General features: G+C 38.7%; 1 protein-coding gene across 1 annotated transcript in view; it reads left to right on the top strand.

The window, feature by feature from the left end:
- LOC126183883 (serine/threonine-protein kinase D1) overlaps positions 1-24,604 on the top strand; it is a 222,842-nt gene that overhangs the window by 186,649 nt on the left and 11,589 nt on the right. The window contains exon 17 of the mRNA XM_049926192.1: positions 15,248-15,333. Coding sequence (XP_049782149.1) covers positions 15,248-15,333 — 86 coding nt within the window. The remainder of the gene's footprint in view (positions 1-15,247; positions 15,334-24,604) is intronic.

The raw sequence follows: 24,604 nt of genomic DNA, 5'->3' as shown, positions 1-24,604 counted from the left end.
TAGCAGCCAGGTCGCCGAGAATGCAGGAGTCAAGCCAACACTGGGAATCATGACTGCATTGCTCAGCATCATTGACGTTGCTACACTCATCACGGGTGAGGTATGTGCTGTGCTAGAAGCACAGGATATGCTTGGGCTTGTTGTCCAGCCCCTCAATGATGCTGGCATTGCAGCAGTGGCAGATAAAATACAGCAAACTCTGGAGGTAAATGCAAGGAAGATCTGTGCTCTGTACAAGTCATAAAAAGAAATTAAGGATAGGACCCAATTTCCCAAACAGTAACTGATTGAAAAATCTGACCTTAAAAATATCAGAGACGCAATAATTTCAGACTGTCTGGAATTCCAGAGAATAGCAGAGATAGTGATGAATCTTATTCATGAGAAACTAGACTTGCATGAGACATTGAATGACATTGACAGAAGTCATGGCGTGGGATGTAGGGTGCCAGGATGTACAAAAACTAGACCAGTGTAAGTGAAATTTGTGTTGTACAGCAAAAGATCTGAAATCTTCAGACTGGAGAAGAAACTCAAAGGTCAGGTCTGACAATACAAGAACATCTTACCTCTGAAAGTTCAAACATTTTGAATAATGCAGTTTTGAGATTTGGGCTATGGAACATATGGACAAATGATGGCAAGATAATGGTTAAGACCAAAAATGGAAAAATATCAGTTTGCTATGTAAAGGAACTTGAAAACTAGTGCTTTAGGAGCTAAGAACAAGTCAACTCTTGCTGCCGCTAGTTTGTGTGTTTATATTATTATTGTAGATTGTAGTTAACCATAACTTAATTAATCTGTTAAATGTTTTGGTCAACTTCCTTACTGATTCCTGCTTTTTATTGTTACTTAACTTTGTCAATTTCTGTACCAACTGAGTCTTACTTTCATTTTTATTTAGCAGTTTATCATCATATTGTTGTTACTCATCATTAGAACCATTAATCCTACAGCACTAATACCTCCTTACTTATACTAACAGTACATTAACTGTATGTGTAGATCTTTAAATGGATTATATTGACGGCATATTGTAATTAATAACATATTGTTGGTGTAAAGCCTTTAATGCAAGGTGCATATTGTACAACAGTGGTTTTCAAAAAGGCACACAACAATGCTACATGTGTTTACATTATTATTTCAGAACAAGGGTCATTATTGTGCGCAAATTGTTGTTTGGATATAAAATGACTTAGTAATGGAAATCGTGCAGGAGCATTATGGGCAATCGATGCCCACCTTTTTCTGTTGTTCACTGCTTATTGACTTGTTACAAGCTGCATAATAAACTGTTGTTATGCGTTTCTTGGAGTAGTGGTGGTAAGAAGAGTATGATTGGAGTGGTCGTGTGTCTGCAACTATCAGAACAATTACTATTTGCGCACTATTAACCACCAATGCAATGAAGAGACTCTTCCCATCAGACTCGGTAAACACTTTATTCAATTGCACAGGGAGTTCGTTCACGAATACTGAATTGAACATTCTTCATGAAAGTAGAACCAATGCAACAACTAGAACATTCATAGCCAAAAGTAACTCTGCAACTGATTAACAACAGAATGAAAAACTATTCTTATAGTAAGCACACAAGTGTCATAGAACACAGAACGTATGGCAGCTGTCACGGGAGCACTTTGACAGACTTACAAAATTATATGTGTAAACCGTGCAACTTGCACTGCACTGTACTGTCATTTGTGTCTGCTACATCAGCCCCCACCGGAAAAGGGGGAACGGTGTCCAGAATCTTGTAGGGAAATGTACTTGTTGACTTGTTAGTCTTGTGCATTCTAAGGGCTTCCTCATGTCAACGATTTGGGGAGCCAGCAGTGACAAAGCTGGTGGAACTGGGTTGGGATTGTGCTATGTTGCCCTTGTTGAGGTTTCTTCTTGAAAGAGATATGCAGGTTACGTGCAGTCTAGTGAGACAGTAGTGGTTTTGCCATTAACAATAATGTTGAGCATATGGTCTCCTCGTCATACTATTTTGTGTGTTCCTGAGTAAGGTGGCTGTAATGGGGGTTTGATACTGTCAGTGTGTAGCATTATGTGTGTACAATTCTGAATGTTTCGTGTACGTACATTAGACCGGTGCCATGACTGGACACTTGCAGGGACCAGAAGGACTGCACCCCCCCCCCCCCCCCCCCTGGCAGGCATAACATTTCACTGTAAACAAGTTCAGCAGCTGAAGTGTCCAAGTCTGGCTTGGAAGTGTTTCTCGGGCCAAGCAAAACCATTAGTAGGGCTGTGGTCCAACTTTAGTCATGGCACATCAGGTGTGCTTTCAGTCATCAGTCCAGGTACCTGTCATCCCATTTCTGGCAGGGTAATGGCTCATCGTTCTGTAATGCACAGTGCCACAGGATTTAGTCAGTTGTTTGAACAGGTCGGACTCAAACTGGCATCTGCGATTCATCATGACTTGTGAAGGGCAACCAAAATGTGACACGCAAGTAGAAACAAAGGCAGAAGCTTGCATCTCTGCCAGGATGTTGTCTACTGGTGCAACTTCCAGCCAGAAGGTGAAATGGTCTATCATTGTTAATAAATAAGATTGGCCCTTTGTGGTTAAGGGGCCTACCCCATTGCTACAAATTTATGTAGGTCGAGCTGGTGGTCTGGAAAGTTGCCCTCCAACATGTGCGCATGTCTGTTGACTTTTCTGCATTGGCATTTAATACAAGTCCCTGCCCAGTGTTGACAGTGCTAGTGGTGTTGTCACACAAACTCCAAGATGGCACTGGCGGTGTATAGAAGGTAAGTCAAAAAGGACTTTTGACATTGAAATGATATAGAAATTTATTGAGATAACTTCCAGATAGAAATGTCATTTTGTAGCAAACAACCTAAAGTTTCACATAAAAGTATTAAATGTTTTGGTTCAATGTGACTACCATTTGTGATGTGGCAAACATGCAACCAGTAATCAACTTCTTCCCACACTTGTTGCAGCAAGCCTCGTGTAACTTGTGCAAAGGCAGCGTAGATTCAATTTTCTTGGTCGGCTAAATTGTTTGCGCACTATATTGATTATCCCAGAAATGTGGTTCATGTCTTTGTTGACCAGCTAGTTGTAGTGCCAAGATGACAGTTCATATTATTTTGTCAGAAGCCACATGCAGGCAGCTTCTGCTCGCAAAAGTCTGTGGCCTCCAGTTGGACTGACTCTCAAAAAAGGCCATCTGCTCTCGCCATTGGAATCTGCATGTATGCCTTTACACAGTCTAAAACACTGAATACTGTCGCACTACATAATGCGTAATTATAGTCCCAAAGTAATGATACAGGGTATCAATTGGGAACAGTTCTAGTGTTTAGGGCCCTATAATCACCACCAGGGCACCATGCGCTGTTCTTTTTTGGTACCAAGTGTAGTAGAATGCATCGCACTATCACAAATCATACTGTCAAATTCCACTTTTGCAGTGGCAGTCAAACTGGTGGTAAGTGCCTAGGTCAGCAGGAAGTTGTTGGGTCTTTTGTAGTCCGTATGTGATGTATCATATCGTGGGTTATGTCCTTCAGTGCTCTCACAGGTCTTGTAAGAGCTTGAAATGTCTTCAGTAAGTTGGCATATTCACCATTGGTGTCTTCCATGAGTTTACCCATGAGCACTGCTGCATATTGACAAAAACCTGCAGCTGCCCAATGACACCATTGACAAGCAATGTATTCACCATGTCAGGAAGCAGTTGATAATGTGCCAAAAAAAATCCGCACCTATTATGGTTTCTGACATGTCTGCAGCCATGAAATCCCATATAAAGACAGGTCGTAACCTGAGTTCCAGGCTGATTTGCAGTGTTCCATCTATCAGCATCATTGAATTTTTGGCAGGAGTGAAGCAGAAGGGGGTACACAGCCGCTTGCTGTGCGACTTCATCTGAGGAACACACATAAGTCAGAACCATTATGTACAAGATATATCTTCCTGGATTTATAGTCACTGATGAATAGGCGCTGAAATGACACACAGCAATTGGTCGACACATCTACATCCAATTGCCGCCAGCATTTGGGTTTGAGCAGGGCATTGTACAATTCCTTGCCTAGTCTCCAAATTACATGATACCACCAGACGGCGTATTTGTAAGTACCTGATATCAAGGAAGTGGTGGACGAGCAGCTCCTTGATTGCTTGAGCTAATGATCCATGCCTCTGCTGCAGTCACAAGGAGCCAATATTCTTCCATCTTCTTGGTCAGTAAATCCACTTTGACAGGCAGCGTGTGATAATCGGCCCATGTTACCAAGTGCAGCAAAAAGCTGTTGCATGCCACTGTACTCACTGACACGGCGATATAGCATCAGATATCTTGTCAGCTAACTCTGCTACAGGGTCTAAGGGCATGCCAGTTTGTGATGCAATAATGGCATTTATCTGGGGTGGCAAGCAATTACTCCACAGTGTACACAACAAACTATCAGGCATGGTTGCCATATTCACCTTTCTCTTCAGGGATCGCAAATATTGTGAGGGTCTTCTGTTGCCAATGTCTTCTAGGGTTGGGATTTGTCTGATATATTCTTCCGGTGAAGTGGAAACCTGTTGTATCAGTTTCAGTAAATCATAACAGAGGGTTATGCTGCCAGAAGGGTGGAAAAGCACAGCAAAGACACGGGGAGTTGTGAGGCAGAAGGCATGGGCTCTGTCGATGCATCTGTCATGTCAAATGCAGGTCCTTCCCGTGATATAATGTGGCTAATTCTATCACATCAGGGTCACCAGTGTCGGGGTGGCTCTGTGTCTGTGGCTGAGACAGATGTGACAGAGACTCTTCATGTCATAATCACTAAACACTTTATTCAGTTGCAGAAGGAGTTGGTTAACGATGGATACTAGGTCAAGGCATTCTACATGAAAGTAGAATAGACCCAACAACTAGAACATTCAATAGTCTAAAGTACCTTGTAACTAATTAACAGCAGAATGAAAAACTGTTCTAAGAGTAAGTGCACAAGCATCATACACTATAGCACCTCTGGCAGTTGTTGGGGTAGCACTTTGACAGGGTTACTATATTATGCGTGGAAACCATGCTACTTGCGCTGCACTGTAGTGTCGCTTCTGTCGGCGACAAGTACTTCCTTGGGCCATGTTGTGGAAGAGGTCCTTGCTGTTCTTGCACATTCTTTTGTAATACTCTTTTTATTGCTGTCTTTAGTTTCTTGCTCATATCTGTCATATAGTCTTGTTAGATAAGCCAGGGATGTGTAAATCATTGATGCAATTCTAAACATCCAAAACACCCAGTCTGTGAATATAATCTCGTAACACCCATTGATACTAATGATACATGTTATTTATGTATACAGATATTCTACCCCAAAAAAAAAAAAAGAAAAAAAAACCTTACCATATATAAATTTGGTGTTGTGACCTAGCCTTTTGACTCTGTTGCCGCCGCTCCAAGTAATAGCCACTTCCATTTGTGCTGGATTCCACTTCCTTACTACATGCTTGAAGCATTTAGTGCAACCCAGATGCACAGTGTGGACAGTTATGGAACTGTAACTTGTAACGTACCACTATGCATACATACTAAGCATCACTAGTATTCTAGGATTAATAATACACCTTGTTTTTATGCTGTTTATCTTGCTTTCAGTGCTGTTGCACACAGATCATTCTAGCTCTGTTTAGCAGGTTTCTTTTCCTGTCGCAAGTCTGCTGTTCAACGTCCGCTGCAAATGCTGCTGCCTTGGGCCGCAAAATCTCTCTCCTTCCTGAAGACAGCTGTTGATTTCACTTCTGGGAACCTGCACTCTCCCACCTCAACATGTTTTCATTGTGCTTTTTCTGTTGCCAGCACTGAGACTTGAGTTGCAAGTGTCCAGCAGTGGCACCCTCACGTACTCTGCCCCTGAATGCATATGCAATTGTCCAATCATTGTCAGCTCATCTAAGGGAGTTCCATCATATGTTTCAAGACATACATAGATTTAATACTTCTGTTGAGATTGGCTCAAACCAAGTATTCCCACAAGTTTGATAAATCTAGATGTGTACATCTTTCTAAGATACGACAGAAGTAACAGATCAAAGGGTGGAGTAGGGGCTTGCATTTGCTTTGATTTATCATCTATTGTGCTACACACATCCAACAATAATGAAGATATACTAATGGAAAATATGTTCATAGATATCATGTTCATAACAGAAAGTGCCTGATATGTGTCCTCTGGAAACCTCAAAAAATAGGTTTCGAAGCTGCTCTTTCATGTCTCGAATTTACATACACACTTATTATTATAGCCGGTGACACTGACATAAATTTTCTATGCAGTAGTCCTTACAGGGTGAAATTTGAGCCGATGCTTTCTTCTCCAAATGTGTCACTACTTCAGCTTGCTCCTGCCCACCATATAAACAGTAGTCACACTCTCATAGATATATTTGTAATGAAATTCTGAAGCAAAATAATTCATACCTCTCAACTATCTGCACTGTGGCTGACTGAAGAACTAAAACAGCTCATGAATCTCAGAAATGCTGCACATTGGGTGTACAAACTGTGCTCCACGTCCGAAAAATCGTATTGCTTACAAACAGAAATGGAACAGAGTCAGTCAAGCTGTGACAAATGCATGCCCATACATTAATCAACAAGAGAAATACTTGTAGACCAGCTGTCCTATTGAAAAGCGTGCACGTTCTTGGTATAGGTAAACTAAAAGCTGTCCCAGCCAAAGAACTGACCCACTACTTCACATTACCTAGAACCACAATTGAACTGTAAATGAAACAGAGATTCGCTGATTTCTTCATGAGCATAAGCAACTGTAGCCACGAAAAATTATATCTAAAGTATGTTGCTTGCAATACCATTAGAAAATCCATTGTGTGTTTCAGACCAGCATGTGCTGGACATGATGGCGCCACAATCCATATGATGAAGCTTATTATCGACCCACTACTGCCCTCTATACCAGATATCTTAACCCAGTCCTTAACCCAAATGTTTGCCCTAAGGCCTGGAAACAGGTACTAGTTAAGCCCCTGCTTAAAAAGGACAGTGCCACAGAACCTTATGATTAGTCACCTATTTGCATTCTTCCTGCACTATCAAAGGCCTTAGTGTTTACAGTCCATGACCAGCCAACAAACTACTTAACTATGACCAATCTACTGGACAAATACCAGTCAAGTTTTCATAAACATTGTAGCAATAATAGAGGTAACAGCTGACCTGAAGCTTGCCACGGATGCACAAGAAGCGACTATCATGTGCTTCTTAGACTTCAGCAAAGCCTTTGACACTGTCAAATTGACATTTTATTTGTTGAACTCTGTGACCTAAATTTATCGATAAGTGCAGTGCAATTTGTTTTGCTCATACCTGACATCTTGCCAGCAATGTGTCACCTCTGGCACTATAAAGTCATGAGGGTAGCAAGTAGTATCAGGCACTCCTGAGGGTTCAGTATTACATCCTATACCCTTTTCATTGTGTGTCAATGATGTGTCGTCAGCTTTGTCCTACTGCAAATACCACATGTACACTGGCAACCCCTAGTTGTATCTAAATAAAAAACCAATAAAACTGAAGGCAGCTATTGAGACTCTCAAAACTGACCTGTATACACTATCAAAATCGGTGCACGATACAGGGTTAAATCTCAACCCATCCAAAACCCAAGCGGTATTGGTTGGTCATTCTAGACTCATTATCCCGAATTATTGGGAATGCCTACAGTATTTAGTTCTAAAAGGGGCAAATATCAACTTCTCTCCCTCAGCAAAGAGTCTAGATAATAGATGAAAATCTGAATTGGACAGAGCACATAACTGCAATGTGCAACAAGGCGTCGGATCTCTACATGCCCTACAAAAATATAAAAAAGCTCGTCCTTCTTGACCTGAAAAAGAAACTTGTACAAACACTTATACTTCCAAAATTGATTATAGTGATGTTATCCTGTAAGGTTTTTCTCAGAAAGCTCATGGCACCTGGAACTGGTTATGAATGCCAGCTGTTGTTGTTGTATCGGAGATGTTCAACTCTTTGATCATATTTCACCATCATATACACAGCTATCCTCGCTGCGCACGGACAAGTGCAGAGATTTCCATATCCCCTGTCTTCTCTACTGTCTTATCAATGTACACTGTCCCTCATATCTCTCCTCAACCCTAATGTTCTTCTCTGAAAACATGGCAGAAACATCCATTTTCATCAGAAGAAAATCCCTTGTCCCCCATTGCATCATTCAGCCACTTTCTCAAAGTCTTTCTAGTAGCAAGAACCCGACGCAGGAATAACCTCCCATGTTATATTAGAGAACTGAACATCATCTCCGGCTTCAAAAGAAGTTAATGACATTCTTGCTAAATCAGAAATAAACAATAAACTGCTGAAGCAACAAATAAACATCTTCTGTTCTCAGTAGGACTCTCTTCAGATTCTGGTGTTGCGGACATTGTTCGAAACACTGATAATAAAGTAAAATGCTCTAAATAATCTGATAACTAATGAAAAATAGATTAACTTTCCACGTAAATTGTTTCACATAACTTCAAAGCGTAACAGATCTCAACTGTAGTATGTGCATCACTCCAGAGCCCTCTGTTGGCTAGAAAGTGAAAGTTGATACCAAGAAGGAAACCATTGCATGAGTGTTTCCCTTCTTGCTCTCAGTGAGATATTTACTAGGTTACTGGCGCATAACGGTTGGTGGAATGTTTTCTTATTGGAGCTCAATAGATATGTTTTAAAACTGTCAGAAAAGTGGAATCTTTCCCTTCTTAGTCTAATCAATTCAAATGAATTAAACTCACAATATTAGTGCCTTATGTAGATCTGTGTGCATATAAAAATAAAATGGCTGTGAAAGGCGCATTTACACTTTTTTGTTTTGTTCATGCAAACCTTCATTAGGTGAATTGTGACACACTATATACATCCGACATTATTATGACTAATTGAAGAGCAACAAAAACCTACCTTTAAATATAGAATGATTGTACCTTTAGGTAGTACAAAGGAAATTGTAAACATAATTATGGCATGGCTTCTGGTTTTTTTAACTTATCTTGGTCCCAGCTACTTAATTCCATATCTTTCTGTCATGTTTTCAGTTTTAATCTGCAATTCACAACCAATAAATTATGGTCAGAGTGTACATATGCCCCTGGAAATATTTTGCTTCATAAAAACAAGTTTGTAAATCAGTGTCCTGCCTTCATATAATCTACCTGCAACTCTCTGTTGTCTGCTGCAGGGTCTCGCATGTGCACATCCTTCTTTCCTAATTAGAAATAATTAAATTATGGTCTATGCAAAATTCTGCTACTGACATTGCTTCCCTTTTCATTTCAGCTGGTTTATCTTACAAGACCAGATCTGTCAATTGTCCGCACTGTTGACCTTGCAATTACTAAGTAAGTTGCTGCCTCTCTTCAGGTACCATATATCAGTTTGTGTTTACACAAATACCCTTCCAATGTGGTTGCTCCCAATCATTAAGCTCTCTGTAATTTGAAGTGCACAAGCTACCTCACAGTGGTAGATTCTCTAGAAGATTAAAACTATTTTCCTTGAATAATTCTGTTTTGCCATTAAAATGATGATTGCAACAGATCGCATATGCCATGTGAATTGTGTTTTCATCCAGAAAAAATATTCCAGCAAGATCGTTCATTCTATTTGTATTGAATAGCCCTGTACAGTTTTTAAAACATCTCACAGCAAATGCTACAATGATCCTGACTTTCATGGTACTAATACTGCATACATCAGGTAGATTTCTAAAATGTACGGTCCCACATGATTCTGAGGCTCTTCGTCATTGTCTAGGGGGAGACTGTTGACATGCACCCCCCTCCCCCCCCCCCCCAACCCCCTCCAGATGTATCCCAGTTACAGCATCTCTGCAAGCTAACTACACTGAAGAGCTAAAGAAACTGGTACACCTGTCTAATATCGTGTAGGGCCCCGTAAGCACGCAGAAGTGCCATAACACGACGTGGCATGGACTCAACTCATGTCTGAAGTAGTGCTGGAGGGAATTGATACCATGAATCCTGCAGGGCTCTCCATAAATTCATAAGAGTACGAGGGAATGGAGATCTCTCCTGAACAGCATGTTGCAAGGCACCCCTGATATGCTCAATAATGTTCATGTCTGGGAAGTTTGGTGGCCAGTGGAAGTGTTTAAATTCAGAAGAGTGTGTTCCTGGAGCCATCTGTAGCAATTCTGAACGTGTGGGGTATCACATTGTCCTGCTGGAATTGCCCAAGTCCATTCGAACGCACAATGGACATGAATGGATGCAGGTGATCAGACAGGATGCTTATGTATGTGTCACCTGAAAATTGTTTCTAGACATATCAGGGGTCCTGTATCACTCCATCTGCACACACCCCACACCATTACAGAGCCTCCACCAGTTTGAGCAGTCCCCTGCTGATATGCAGGGTTCTTGGATTCATAAGGTTGCGTCCATACTTGTACACATCCATCTGCTCGATACAATTTGAAATCTGGCCAGGCAACATGTTTCCACACATCAACAATCCAATGTTGTAGTTAGTGGGCCCAGGTGAGGTGTAAAGCTTTGTGTCGTGCAGTCATCAAGGGTATACAAGTGGGACTTCAGCTCTGAAAGCCCATATTGATGATGTTTTGTTGAATGGGTCACAGGCTGACACTTGCTGATGACCCAGCATTGAAATCTGCTGCAGTTTGCAGAATGGTTGCACTTCAGTAACCTTGAACGATTCTCTTCATTTGTCCTGTTCTTGCAGGATCTTTTTCTGGCCGTAATGATGTCGGAGATGTAATGTTTTACCAGATTTCTGATATTCACAGTACACTTATGGAATGGTCATACATGAAAATCTCCACTTCGTCACTACCGCGGAGATGCTATGTCCCATCGCTCGTGCGCTGACTATAACACCACATTCAGATTCACTTAAATCTTGATAACCTGTCATTGTAGCAGAAGTAACTGATCTAACAACTACACCAGACACTTGTTGTCTTATATAGGTGTTGCCAACTGTAGCGCCGTATTCTGCCTGTTTACACATCTCTGTATTTGAATATGCATGCCTTTAGCCTTTTCTTTGGTGTTTCAGTGTATAAAGCTCATTGAATATACTGTGCTAACTCGTTACTGCCAGACACAGTTCAAAATTTTATGAAAATTCTAAGTGCAATGGTCTGTCACCCTCAGGCAACACACTCCAACTTCGCTATGGCAACAGATTGCCACAGCATATCTGAAACCGAAGATTCCACTGCCAACGACCAGCCCTAACACCTAACACTATTTCTGCAAAAGTGCCCCCTCCAGAGCATAGTTCTCCATTCCTTGCCTCCCATGGGTTGTCATGCTAAAGTTGCAAAAACTACATGTATCTATGTTTATGTTGATTACAATATGTTATATGATCAGTTGGGTTATAAAAGTAAGCTCCTCAACATGTTGATCATTTTGGTACATTATACTGTGTTTTTTGTGTGATAAATTAACACGATTTAAATGAAAGATAATGTAAGTAATATATTATTCACTTAAAAGTTAATTATGCTGCTTTCACTTATTGTACAAATACTATTTACAAATCCAGTGAGTAATTATTGATTGTACTTCACATAGTGAGGTAGCCATTTGTAATTGCCGTCACTACCTTGCGCTTGGGCCCGATTTAATTACGAATACACTACATACACTGTTCATGTTCCAAACCAAGAATATAAATACAGATGTTAAAAATAATGTTTAATTCTGTAATTAAATTGCTTGGTGTGTACAAAGTTTTTGGGGTGCAGATGAAATCTTAGGCTCACTGCACTTGTCACACTGATTCTGTGAAATTAGTGTGTTTGTTTTATTTGCAAACCATAGCTTATGTTATTTTGCATATGGAAGTAATTTTGTATCTCTTAATCAGTGCAATTTGCTAAGGAAGTTGGTCACATTTGCATCCATCTCTGAGACTTCCTAAACTCTTAACCATCACTCTCGGGTTCCAAAGGTGCCTTCCCATTCCACTGACTAGTGTACTAGACCAGGCCACTTTAGCACTGATGCTTAAAATTTTAACTGCCATCATGTAAATTTTGGTAGACTGCTGATCGTGTCATTTGAAACGTATGATTTTTCCTATTTTTAAATATGAAATCACATATACTGATGGACTCGGTTGGTCTTCACTGTGTTTCTAAAATAGCCAATAGAACATGGAAATGTATAAGAGGTGAGCAAAAAGTTCACATTCTAAGGCCATACAGTCCAGAATCAGTATGCAAGTTAGGCAAAATTGCCATGAGGATTGAGGCAGTCATTCCACCAACATGCCTGCTTGAAGATACCCGTTTGGTAAAACATTCACGTTTCCTCTTTACCGCATGCATGTCGGTAACACACGAATACCACACTAATCCCTTGCCTACTTGTCGGTGCTTATACAGGGTTTCTCTCCTAACAGTTGTTAGGCCCATTTTCTCTGGAGTTTCAGCAGATATTTGCAATTCTGTTTATACACAGTGTAACTGGAGTCAGCCCATACAAATAGTGCTCATCACGTCTTTCATATGATGCCCATTGTCAACGTAAAGCATAGGCTTGTTTCCATGTGCCCATTCAATAAAGCAGTTTCAGATTAGTGTAGTGTGATATTTATTTTATTGATACACATTAACAGGGACAGTAAAAATTGAAGAATAAAAAGTACTCCAGCTGCGAAAGCATGCCCTGGCCCACACTGACTGCTGCCGCCAAGCATGCAGCACTACTTGAGTTCTTGCTGGATTGCTGTTTATTCTCCACATTTTACTGTCCCTCTTGATACATATCAATAAATCAAATATCACAGTAGGCTAACCTGGGATCACTCTATCAAATGGGCACATAAACTCCCCCTTTAAATTTTTATTTATTTATTTATTAACGGGAAATAAACCAACACTTCCTGTCGACAGAGGGCTTTGCATGAAAGATGTGATGAGCCATATTTGTTTGTGCTAACTCGAGCTGCACAGTGCAAAAACGAAATTGCAAATATCTACTGAAACACCAGAGAAAATGTGCTTGATGGTTGATAGGAGTGACACCGCGTGTACGTGCATCGGAATCTCCTTGTGTTGCATGTACATGGCAGCAACGTCCTCAAATAGAAACTTTTTGATCACCTCTTATAGTTTCTAAATTAGCTGGTAGATCATATTTGTTGTATGGAATCAAGTTGCTGAAGAGTGGCAGCTGTTCATTCAGTATGTAAAGAAACCATAGACATGCCTTCATGTTTCTTGTGGCCATGTAGTTTTGCATGAATTGGAGTAAGGTTTTATTGACAGCGACAGTGAGAGTGACAATGATAACAATCTTGACTTTGTGCAAGAAGAATTATCTCAAACTTCGAATGATTATATCTGATTTTGATTTTGTAAAATGGTTATTGAAACCATTGTGTGTGCTCTATTATGATGTTTCTTCATTTTACGAACTATGAAACATTTTTTCCCATTATTATAGCTTCAGAAAATGAACAGAGTGTAAAACACCCATGTGCAAAGAGCCATATCTCAGGGTGCATCACAAAAAAAAAACTGTGAAAATAATGAGTAATAATTTATAAGTATGGTTTTAGTATTTTAGTTTTCAATGATCGAAATAGACTAGTAAATTATTAGGACTTGAATGGTCAAAAGGAGTTATTTTGACAGTAGTAAACTTATATATTTTTGACAAAACCTAATATTCATTAAAAGTACATGGAGAAAAGCTAAACATTCAAATAAGATAGAAATATGTAATGCAGGAGAATTTCCAGGCATTTAAAAAATATTTTCCCAGCTAAATGTTGGCTACTCATCTTAATAAAAAAAATTTAAAAAAAATTGAAGGTACATAAAAATGGCTGAAATTGTAAGGAAAGTCTCACATGTAGTCAAATTGAATTTTGTTTCTTGAGGATATGAAAGGGAGGCAGTAGTTTAAAATAAAATGAGACGGAGTTGTAGCCTATACCCAATGTTATTTAGTCTGTTCATTGAGCAAGCAGTAAAGACAACCAAAGAGAAATTTAGAAAGGATATTAAAATTTAGGCAGAAGAAATATATCTTTGAGGTTTGCTGCTGATGTTGTAACTCTATGAGAGATGGCAAACTGTTTGGAAGATGACATGACATAGGATTATGGAAAGACATTTACAAGTAAATATTGAATTAAATAAAGAAATGTTGAAAAGTTAGATCAGAAAATGAGACACTTAAAGTAGTAGATGAATTTTGCTGTTTGGGCACCAAAATAGTTGAATGTGTTTAAAGGCAGACTTCAATAGAAAGAAAAGGGTTTCTGGAAAATTGCAACTTTTTAATGTTCAGTGTAAATTTAAGTGCTAGGAAGACTTTGGAAAAGCATTTGTTTGGACTGTAGCTTAGCTTTGTACTAAAGTGAAATATTGGGATAAGCAGTTCAGAGAAGCAGCATATAGAAGCTAATGAAATGTAATTCTGTGGAAGGATGCTGAAGATTGGATAGGTTGAGTGCTTAACAGATGAATTGGTCCTCAGTTAAATCGGGGACAAAGGAAATTTTTTGCACATATTGACTAAAATATTGGATGGTTACGAGGAAACACCATAGGGCATCAAGGCGTAGTCAGTTTGGTAATGGAAGGGGGGGGGGGGGGGGGGGCACTTTTAAACCTGTACAGACAGACCAAGGCTTGACTACAGTAAGCAGGTTCAGGTAGATATAGTTGCAGTGGTTACTCAGAGATGAAGATACTTGCACACGATAGAGTAGTGTGGAGAGCTGCATCATATCAGTCTTCGGAATAAAGACGACATCAATGCTGCCATATAATGTGTGTCCTTGCAGTTTCATTACATGCATTTATTTCACCGACATGAAATGAAGTAAGTTTCCGGATATATTGTTTGTGGAGTTTCTGTGTTTTCATTAAATCACTCCTGGCATATGCCGGAGCAGTTTCATAAACAGTTTGCAATCCATACCTCACAAACTGAGCTGGTGCTCAGTCCAGTGACTCAGACATCAACAAGATGCTAAACTATAACCTTATCCTTCTGTTTTCTCCTTTCTGTGACTTTATAAATATAATTATTTCTGGAGTCAGTACCATCAAACATTTTTGTCTCTTAAAGTTAGACATAGTAGTTATTGTAAATTCAATGTGTAGAATAATCTAAATTGTTCAGTGTCAAGATGTTCTTAAATTTGTCAATAATGATAATCTTCCTTTTGTGTTACAGCAATTGACCTCATCAATAATTTGCTGCAAGTGAAACAAAGGAAAAGATTTACAGTAGATAAATCTCTTGCACATATTTGGTTGCAGGTGAGGTTCTTCTATTAATTTTTACAATGTACTCCTTACTCATAACAATTTCAGAGGGCGAAGATTTATTCGTTCTGTTCTTATAATCATTGTTAAATTACATTGAGGATTAAGCAATTACTGTTAAGTGACAGATAGCATCCACAAATATTGATGAAGAAAACAAAACAGTAGATCAAATTAATCACACTTTCATAGCCATCAAGTGAGTTGTTATGCTCAGAATAATTCACAGTGGAACAAGGAATTATTGAAAAAGGTAATGTAGAATTTACTGAGCTATAAAGATAGATAAGAAAGTTACTGAAAAAGAAGCTGACACAAGACCCAATAAAGAAGAAATTATTGTATATACCTGTATTGAGCTTATGCCTTGAGGTTTCTTGATAAAAATCTTCTATCAAGATAAGCATCAGGAAAAAGTGAAAGAGAAGCAACAGAACTAATAGCTTTTAAAATATTTTCAGTAGCAGATTCCCCACAAGTTGCAGAAACTAGTTGAAAATCATACTTTACCGCCCTCAGCTGATATGGAAGTGCTTTTTTTATTATGTATTTCTGTATTATTTTTTAAAATTCTATTGGTTTCAATTGTCACTAGTTGCATCATCATTTACAAGAATTTTATCAGTCAAAGTAAATCTGTGGATATATGCCTGAAGTTCCATCCCATCTTAAAGAACGTGAAAACCATGAACTGAACAGCAAATCTCAGTACATATTGTCCAGCAGATCAATGTGTCAATAATGTAATAGTGCAACATTGCTATGACTCCAACAAGGTTTTGTAAAAGCCATTGCCTCCATGCGTGAGAATATGAATAAAAACAATACAGTCCTTTAATGGTTTCCATTGTCAATTAACTAACAAGTACTAAAGCATTGGTGAGTTAGATGCAGATCAAGTATCAAGCAGTATTTTTGAGAGATACTGGTCAGGAACCAGTGAAATGGCTAAAGGGATTCGACCACATCACTTAATGCAACAGGTGGGATGACATGATGTGCCTTACCAATGTTCCTTTTACTTGGACAGTACGGCATAGATACTTAGTATTTAGTGCTGTGTTGCACAATGAACCAGAAAATTGTGGGAGCCAATAAAGTGTCACATCTAATGCAGGTCATGGCAGAGAACATATATCAAGCACTTCTTTTGCACAATGGCAGAACGACAGAGAAATCCATCAGGTGGTGCTAGTACACTGAAGCAATGCACCAGAAAAGACAACACCGAAAGATATTCAAATGACTTCTGAATGTTGACCTGTGGAAGACCATCTGGACCTTTTGTTGCTAACAAGACAAACAATTAGTGAAAGATATATGAGAGTTTGTGATGTTTGTTAAGTTCAAACCCATATGGCACGACATAGAAGTGTTCACTCTCAGACCCAGCCATGAGGAGCTAGCATAATTAATACAAGAAGAGATTCAGTGATCAGCAGCCCTGATCTGTACAAGACAAACCAACATTGAAGAAAGGATTCGGAAACCTTAAACTTATGCCACAGCTATCAGACAACATCCAAGGTTTTCAATGACACCTCTCCCCTTGCTAATACCATTTCTGTGCAGAAAACTTGACACCTGGAAACAAAGGACAGGGCACCAGTATATTTTCATTGTGGATGCCCTACCAAAAAGAAAGAAGACTATTATGTTGCAAGACATAAAACAGCAGACAATTCTACCAATTCCAGACAACAACTGTAGTCAATCTCCACCCTAAAGCCCATCGTGGTACTCTGCACTGAGGTCACACTCCAACAGGCTACAGCTGTTCAGTGTCATCATACACAGGTTCCAGCCACTTGCTTACTCACCACAAAAAGAAATGGGGCCATTGTCCTGAAGATAGCAAATTTAAAGTACCTTCTGCCAACACTAACCTAATTGAGATTGACAAGGCCGACCAGGAAAAGATGTGATGGCCTCTGTGTATTCACAGCTCTCCCATTTGGCCTTTGCAATACTCCAGCCATCTATGAATGCATAATGGACAACCATCTTTGATACCTTAAATGGGCAGCAAGTCTTTGCAACTTACATGAAATTGTTAGTTTTTCAAAGACTTCAAAGAGCATCTGATTCACTTGACAACTGTGCTGATGTGTGTCCACAATGCAGCTCTTCACCTGAATCCAAGAATGTGTGTCCCCCAAGAAATAAGTCGTGAAGCACTTAGTTAATGCTAAACAGAGTCTGTCCTGAACAAAAAGAAATGGGGAGGGGGGGGGGCAGTAATATCATAACACATTTTCCAATTCTTCAGAATGTTTGTGATGAGAGGCTCCCTCAAAATATACTTCTACTAAAGACACTTCATAAAGGGTTTCAGTTCAAAGGCATGGCTGCTACTGCTGTAAGGAGATGCCAGATTTTCTTGGGCAGTGAACAAGAAAGATCTTACTTGATCTGTAAGAAGGCACTAACATATACTCCAGTCATGGTACTTTTGTGATGAGAATGCTGAGACATAATTACACATGTTAGTTAAAGAATATGTGCAGTTGCAGTGCTTATTCAGGAAGTTGCAGGAAAGAGATTTTTTATGCATCCAGAACAGTCCCTAAGTCAGAGAAGAATTACTGTATGCCTGAGAAAGAGTGCCTTGCAGTTGCTTTGGCACTCAGTAAGTCAAAGGAAAATGCAAACTAACACATCGAGCATTCTATAAAAGGAGTTATATCACAGTGGGACTGAAATAATTGCTTGTTGTCAAAGCTCCTTTGTATCCAGCACTACTGATGATTTTTCATGATGTTCTGTCATCAAGTCATTTAGGATCTGCAAAAATGCTTTATAGAATCGGAAGCAGGCATTATTTGCCAGATATCTGTTTACGACAGTGAACACTACAATGGCAAATGCCAATCTGTAAACTACAACCCATGTGAACTTGCAATAATTTTTACGTCTGTGAAAAAGTTGGGCTATAATAAAAGTGAGATAGTGGACGATGATCCTACGTAGAAGAGACAGAAGTGAGAGATGTCATCTATGACGTATGCATTAAGCCCATTTGTAATCCTGAGGTGCACCAATGCGTTGCTAAGCATATGGTCCTAATGTGGTTCATCAGTGTCTGTGACAGTACTCACACATCTTCCCTAGTCATCTTCAGCAGACATTGTGAGTGATTGTCATGTGTGTTCTCTGTGTGGATTCCAGATTCCACCTGACAAAGATGAACAGGTCAGTGGTCAAAATATAGTGTAAGAGAAAGGAATAGTTGAGGTCGAAACTACAGAAGAAATTTGGGATAATTAATAGTCAACATTGGTATTAAATAAATAGAAGAGGTTTGATGTATACCAAGTGCTGCAGCAGACAACATTGAGACCGGAACATTTTTTGGAGCCCATGTGTTTCATTTATCCTCCTCCCCCCCCCCCCCCCCCCCCCCCTCCGGCCACACCACCACCACCAACAACAACAACAACAACAACAACAACGATAAAGAAATACATATTTCTTGAAGAAAAGTGGCAAGTACAAAAGTGTGTTATTTTAATAATTCAATGTGTTTGGATTGCAACAAGCACCAATTCAAAGCATCTCAATAACACTACAGTATATGGTCTTTATGTATGCTTATTGTTAACCCTTAGCCACCAAATGTGTATGCCTCATACACTACCCCACATCAGTCATAGAGACCGTTTGCATGTTTTAAATTTTTTGTTAAAGAATGTTAAAATATTGCAAGAAATTAGTCACATCTTTGTTTTCATAATATTTTAATCGTAACACATCTCCAAAATGTGAATAAGTGTGCTTATAAATATTAAAATAAACACATGACAAAAGTCTACACATTTTAGGCAGAATTGTAGGAGCTTAAAAAATTTGAGATTTGACAGTTCAAATGCTTATAATACCAATATTCTTACATATTTATGAAAAGTTCGATATATTATTACAATATATAAGTAATTTTTGGCACATATTAACACAAGGTTTTCAAAATTACAAGGCACAAACACTCACAAATTGCAGGGATATTCAATGCACATTTTTAACTATATTCAACACAAATAGGATTCTTACATGCAAAACATAAATAGACTGTTTTGTATTTTGTTTTGGGGTCACAAGTCGAGCATGTTTTCCTTTTTTAAAGTTTTTCAGAAGTTTCAGTTGATGACGTACTGGGTGTTTGATCCATTTTTATAATTCGATGTATGGTGCACTGAAAGTTTCCTTTGTAAGCCAAAACTATGCACCCAGCATTTCAAGTGAGGGTTTATAAGATCTTCTGCCAAATTTTCTATGAGAGCCAGGTGTGGGACCTTTGACTGCGCTTGGTAAATGTTACTAACAGTATACACATTGTTGAAGATATGCCAAGTATTCTATAAAATATTGCCATTGGCCATTGTTGAGTCCATTTAGACGTGGAGTAGGTAGCACATTTCAGATATAGCATGTCAACGCTGCCCTTTGTGCTGTTGTAAAATATGATCATTTCTGGTTTCTCCGTATTTGAATAAGTGGTTGGTGTATGATGCATGCTGGACGAAAGAAACACAGATTTACTTAACTTTTGTATAAAAGATGTTAGTATAGCATCAGACTTAAATCCAAAAATGGCCGATCCAACTTCTCAATCATGCCTGGGAAGACAATGAAGTGGGATTTCGTGCTTGTTTTTCTTCATGGTACCCACTAGTGCCAGTCGTTTTTGTTTTAGCTTATTCAGTAGCTCCACTGATGTTTACCAATTATCAGTGGTCACATTTTTTTGTGTACCTTCTATCAATGTTTTTAGTTGCAAAACTTCCTGGCTGTGTTAGTTCAATCTTTAGTAATCAGCTGGCAGACCTTTGCCATCAAAATGTTTCCCTAAGTACAAATAAGTCTCCAACAAATACCCAGCACCAGTAACGCACATGATTTTCAAACCATATTTGTGTGGTTTTTTCGGGATGTACATTTTGAATTTGTGCTTTTCGCCTAAAGCTACTAGCATTTCATCAATGCAAGCGAAGCTGCCGATGCATCAGAGGTCTTTACAGTTCTGAATAAACATTTTAAAAAGTTGTGATATTGGTGTAGCTAAATTAGTGATGCGGGGTTCAGTTCGACTATTTGTATCGTCAAACCAAAGGCAGTTGAGCAGCACGTCAAACCTGTACTTGTTCATAATGCAGCTATATATTTCTCTACCTGTGCCATCTTTGCTGTACCAGCATGTGTAGTGTGCATGGCTTTTTTGAAAATGGCAGTGTAGTACAACATATCAATGAAGGCTTTTAATTCAGTTACATCTACATCGTGAACAGCTATTTCCCTGTGGTAATTAGGTTAAATTTTCTGATTTTTTTCACTAGTGTGCTTTACTATATATCCCAACACACTGTCAGAGAAAAATAAGCTCCAAATCTAGAGGCTTTGTATTTTCGTGCAGAACACCCAGAAAATTACATTTGAGTCCAGGTAGATGCCGTATGATGTTATGAAGCATAGTCATTGATCTTGAGACAGGAGGACGGGAAGACCAACAAAATCAGTTCATACCAAAGCAGTTGCCATATCTTGCCAGTGGAACATCGTCATCGTAAGATGAATTCTCCATTGGCTTCCTAATGTCATTCCCTCGTTCCATGGGTTGAGGTTCAGGCCCATCACCATTGACCCCTGAATTGGACTGGTGTTCATCTTCAGTGATGTGAGCCACTGGAACATCCACTTTACTGCAGTCTTCATACGGAAGTTCTCGTATGGATAACAAGTCTTCAGAATTTATATCAGTCCCCTCAAACCATCAGACTATATTTTTATCCATTTGAGACATTTTTACCATACAAAAATAGAAAAAAATAACATAGGCCAATTATGGAAGAACTTTTTTGCTGAAAATACCTTATTCTTACATTTTTTACAGTGGGAAATCCAAATATGATATTTAAAAAAAACTGTATCACCCACCATTTCTTCACGTTTTACAGCTAAACTTAGTAAATTAGCATTTTTTAAAAGAATTTAACAGCTTTTATGTAGTTACAATAATTTAAAATGGAGGAGTAATGAATGTAGATGACATTGGTAGCACTGCTGAAAAACATTTGCTGGAAAAAAAAGGTTGATTGTATTTTTGTGTTAACAGATGGTGTTTTGTTTACTGTCAACTTAACCTCACTCTCCCGTTTCCTCTACATGTGCTCAGTACAACATCTAATCGTGGTTATAAAAACTGCTGACAGTTTTTGTTATAGTTGTGGTGAATTTGTGATTAAAAAACACCAAAGAAACATTACAGACTTTGTGGAAAAGGTTTATATATCGTACTTTGGATCTAAACTTGGTGATCAAAATAAATCTTGAGCGCCGCATAAGGTATGTTATGTGTGTGTTGAATATCTGAGAAAATAGTCCAAAAAGGTGAAAAAAGCCTTTAGATTTGCTGTTCCTCTGATACGGAGGGAGCCAAGAAATCATTCCGGTGATAGCTACTTTTGCAGTGTTGATATTACTGGTCATAATTCGAAAAACAAGAAGGTAATAAGCTACCCTAACCTTCTACATCTACATCTACATCCATACTCCGCAAGCCACCTGACGGTGTGTGGCGGAGGGTACCTTCAGTACCTCTATCGGTTCTCCCTTCTATTCCAGTCTCGTATTGTTCGTGGAAAGAAGGATTGTCGGTATGCCTCTGTGTGGGCTCTTATCTCTCTGATTTTATCCTCATGGTCTCTTCGCGAGATATACGTAGGAGGGAGCAATATACTGCTTGACTCTTCGGTGAAGGTATGTTCTCGAAACTTCCGTCCACCATCCAACCAGTAGGGCATGGTGTAGATTTGCCGGTTCCTGAACCACCAGATAATTTAAATTCTATTCCAACAGAAGTATTTTCTGTTGTACAGTCTGATTTAGATGAACCAGATGATGATTAATTCCATTGTAACACAGAAAGTCTAGAGCCCAAATTGTTTACTCAGACCGAGCTTAACAATTTGGTTAGGGATCTGGGCTTAATGAAAAAAAAAGCTGAATTGCGTGGCTCTAGATTAAAAGAAAAAAACTTATTGGCAGTCGAAACCAGCATATACATGTATAGAAAGAGAGAGCAGCAATTTTCAAGTTTTTTTCAACGAGAAGGTGATTTAGTGTACTGAACAGACATTCCCGGTCTGATGAATGGGTTTGGTATTGAATACAAAAATAAAGACTGGATGCTGTTTATTAATTCATCCAAAACTATTGAATAAAAACGCTACCAAGGCTGTGGAACACCAACATGATGGGAGATTACTGTTGTTCACTTCACCGAGAAGTTCAGCAAGCGACTTATCGTAGAAAAAGCTACACAGGAAGCTTCAAAGAAAAAAGATAAAGAAAATACAAACCAATTCCAGATGACAAGTGAAACCTCCGTCAACACATATCATTGTTTTTAGTAGCTTACTGTAAATACAAACCATGCTTATGTTGTAACAAAATGTTTCATTAATTTCCCCATTTACCGTATAGCGTAGGATTTTTATACTATATAATGAAAAGCATATTGCTCGAAATCTATGGGTCATACAAACAATTAAGGCTAGATTTGTATAAAGCTCATAAAAATCTATAAAGATCAGCTATCAAAGTAAAAAAAGTTTTTCGTTGGCCTGTGTAATGAAACTAAAGTTACATAACCTCTTGATATCGGTCACAAGTACCGGATTTAAAAATACTACCAAGTGCATGCGCATCTGGAGCTGCTGAACGCACGGCACTAACTGGCGAGGGAAGGAAAAAAGTATGTTGACTGACGATTTTGTCACGTGCGTAATAATGGAAATTTTTTTTAAAAACAAAGCCTCGAGAGTCTCTGAGACCGATGTCAGGTAGTTAAGGGTGAACAAGCACCAACTACTGAATGAATTATATATTTCTACATCTAGAAAATATACTATTTATTGTAGTTTATGACTTCCAGTTTTTGATTTTTTTTTTCTTTTGAAATTAAACACAGGATAATTTAACAGTGCACTATCCATAAGAAAATTTCATTCTTACCAGTTGTGAATAAGGATATAGGGGGTAAGGTAAAGTTGTCCTCAACCTAAAAGTTGATTTAATTGCCACAGTGCTAGACTAGGCATTGTTCTATTACAGGCAATATAGCTGTCCCTTCCTTTGACCTTTGAGTTGACTTTACTCACCCACTTGTGGAGCTTAACTAAAGGTGAATATGGATTCTGAACTACAGTGGTACTTGACATTTTTCACATGTACAGGGTGGTCAGAAACAGTGTGAAAAGCGTGTAAGAGTGTTACAGGGTATGTTGGGCTGAGAAATAGTTGTTCCACGTTTCCAAGTTAATTAGCATTGAAGTTAACCAATCATACAGTTGCATTGGCAAATTCCAGCACCCTGTAAGAAACAGTGTTGCCAAATGTGTTCTTTGTTTGGTTTCCTAAAACTGAACAAAAGAGCAATACAAATATTGGACGTGGAAGACAAGTAAACTTAATAAAATCTACCAAAGACTGAATCCTAGCAGCTTTAATTTGTAATCTTGCACTTGACCCATTGTGCCACACACGTTGGTTGAGAGGTGAAGAGACAGTATCAGAGAGAAAACTTATTAGAAAAGCTGTTGATTCTTTGATGGCAAAATGAAATTTAGGTAAAGTGAAAAAATTGAGTAGATGGTACAAATAAAGATGGAGGAAGATAAAGTTATCTCAGTTCTCAAATCGTGAGAAAAGCAGAAGATAAATAACAGTAGCAGTGGATTATATCAGTTAACGTTTTTCCTTTTAACTTACTTTACCTCGCTTGTTTCTGGTTTCTTTCTTACATTTGCCTCCTCATTATCTTTGTATGTTAGTATTTAATTCTGAGCTTCTCCTTAGCAGCTGCTTTAGACTTTAACTTGTATTTTCAACTTATTGATTGCTTGCAAATCCACATTTGTGGTTTGCAACTTGTATGATAGCCAAATATTTGACTGTATGTTCATATGTGTTTTTGCTGTACTACTATTAATTTTATAATAAATTGCCATCCTCTACCAGGGCTTAAGCTTCCAAGGGAAAAGTAGATAGTTTGAATGATCATTTCAATTATATTCAACATTTTGATTTGCAGCTCCTTGTGTTGGCCGTGTTTGCAGTTAAAATTGTTGGATATGAGGTCTGCCAGTTATGCAAAACACCATTTTTTCTCAGTACCCAGTGTGTTTCGGCACCACTGTGCCATCATCAGTGGGTTTTTGTTTTTATTTATTCTGCAATGTGAACAGTTTTGTTAAATGATTATTAAATTACG

The sequence above is a fragment of the Schistocerca cancellata genome, chromosome 1 (genome assembly GCF_023864275.1).
Source record: "Schistocerca cancellata isolate TAMUIC-IGC-003103 chromosome 1, iqSchCanc2.1, whole genome shotgun sequence".
Lineage (NCBI taxonomy): Eukaryota > Metazoa > Arthropoda > Insecta > Orthoptera > Acrididae > Schistocerca > Schistocerca cancellata.
The sequence above is the reverse complement of the archived record's forward strand: the minus strand, read 5'-3'. Positions and strand labels throughout refer to the sequence as shown.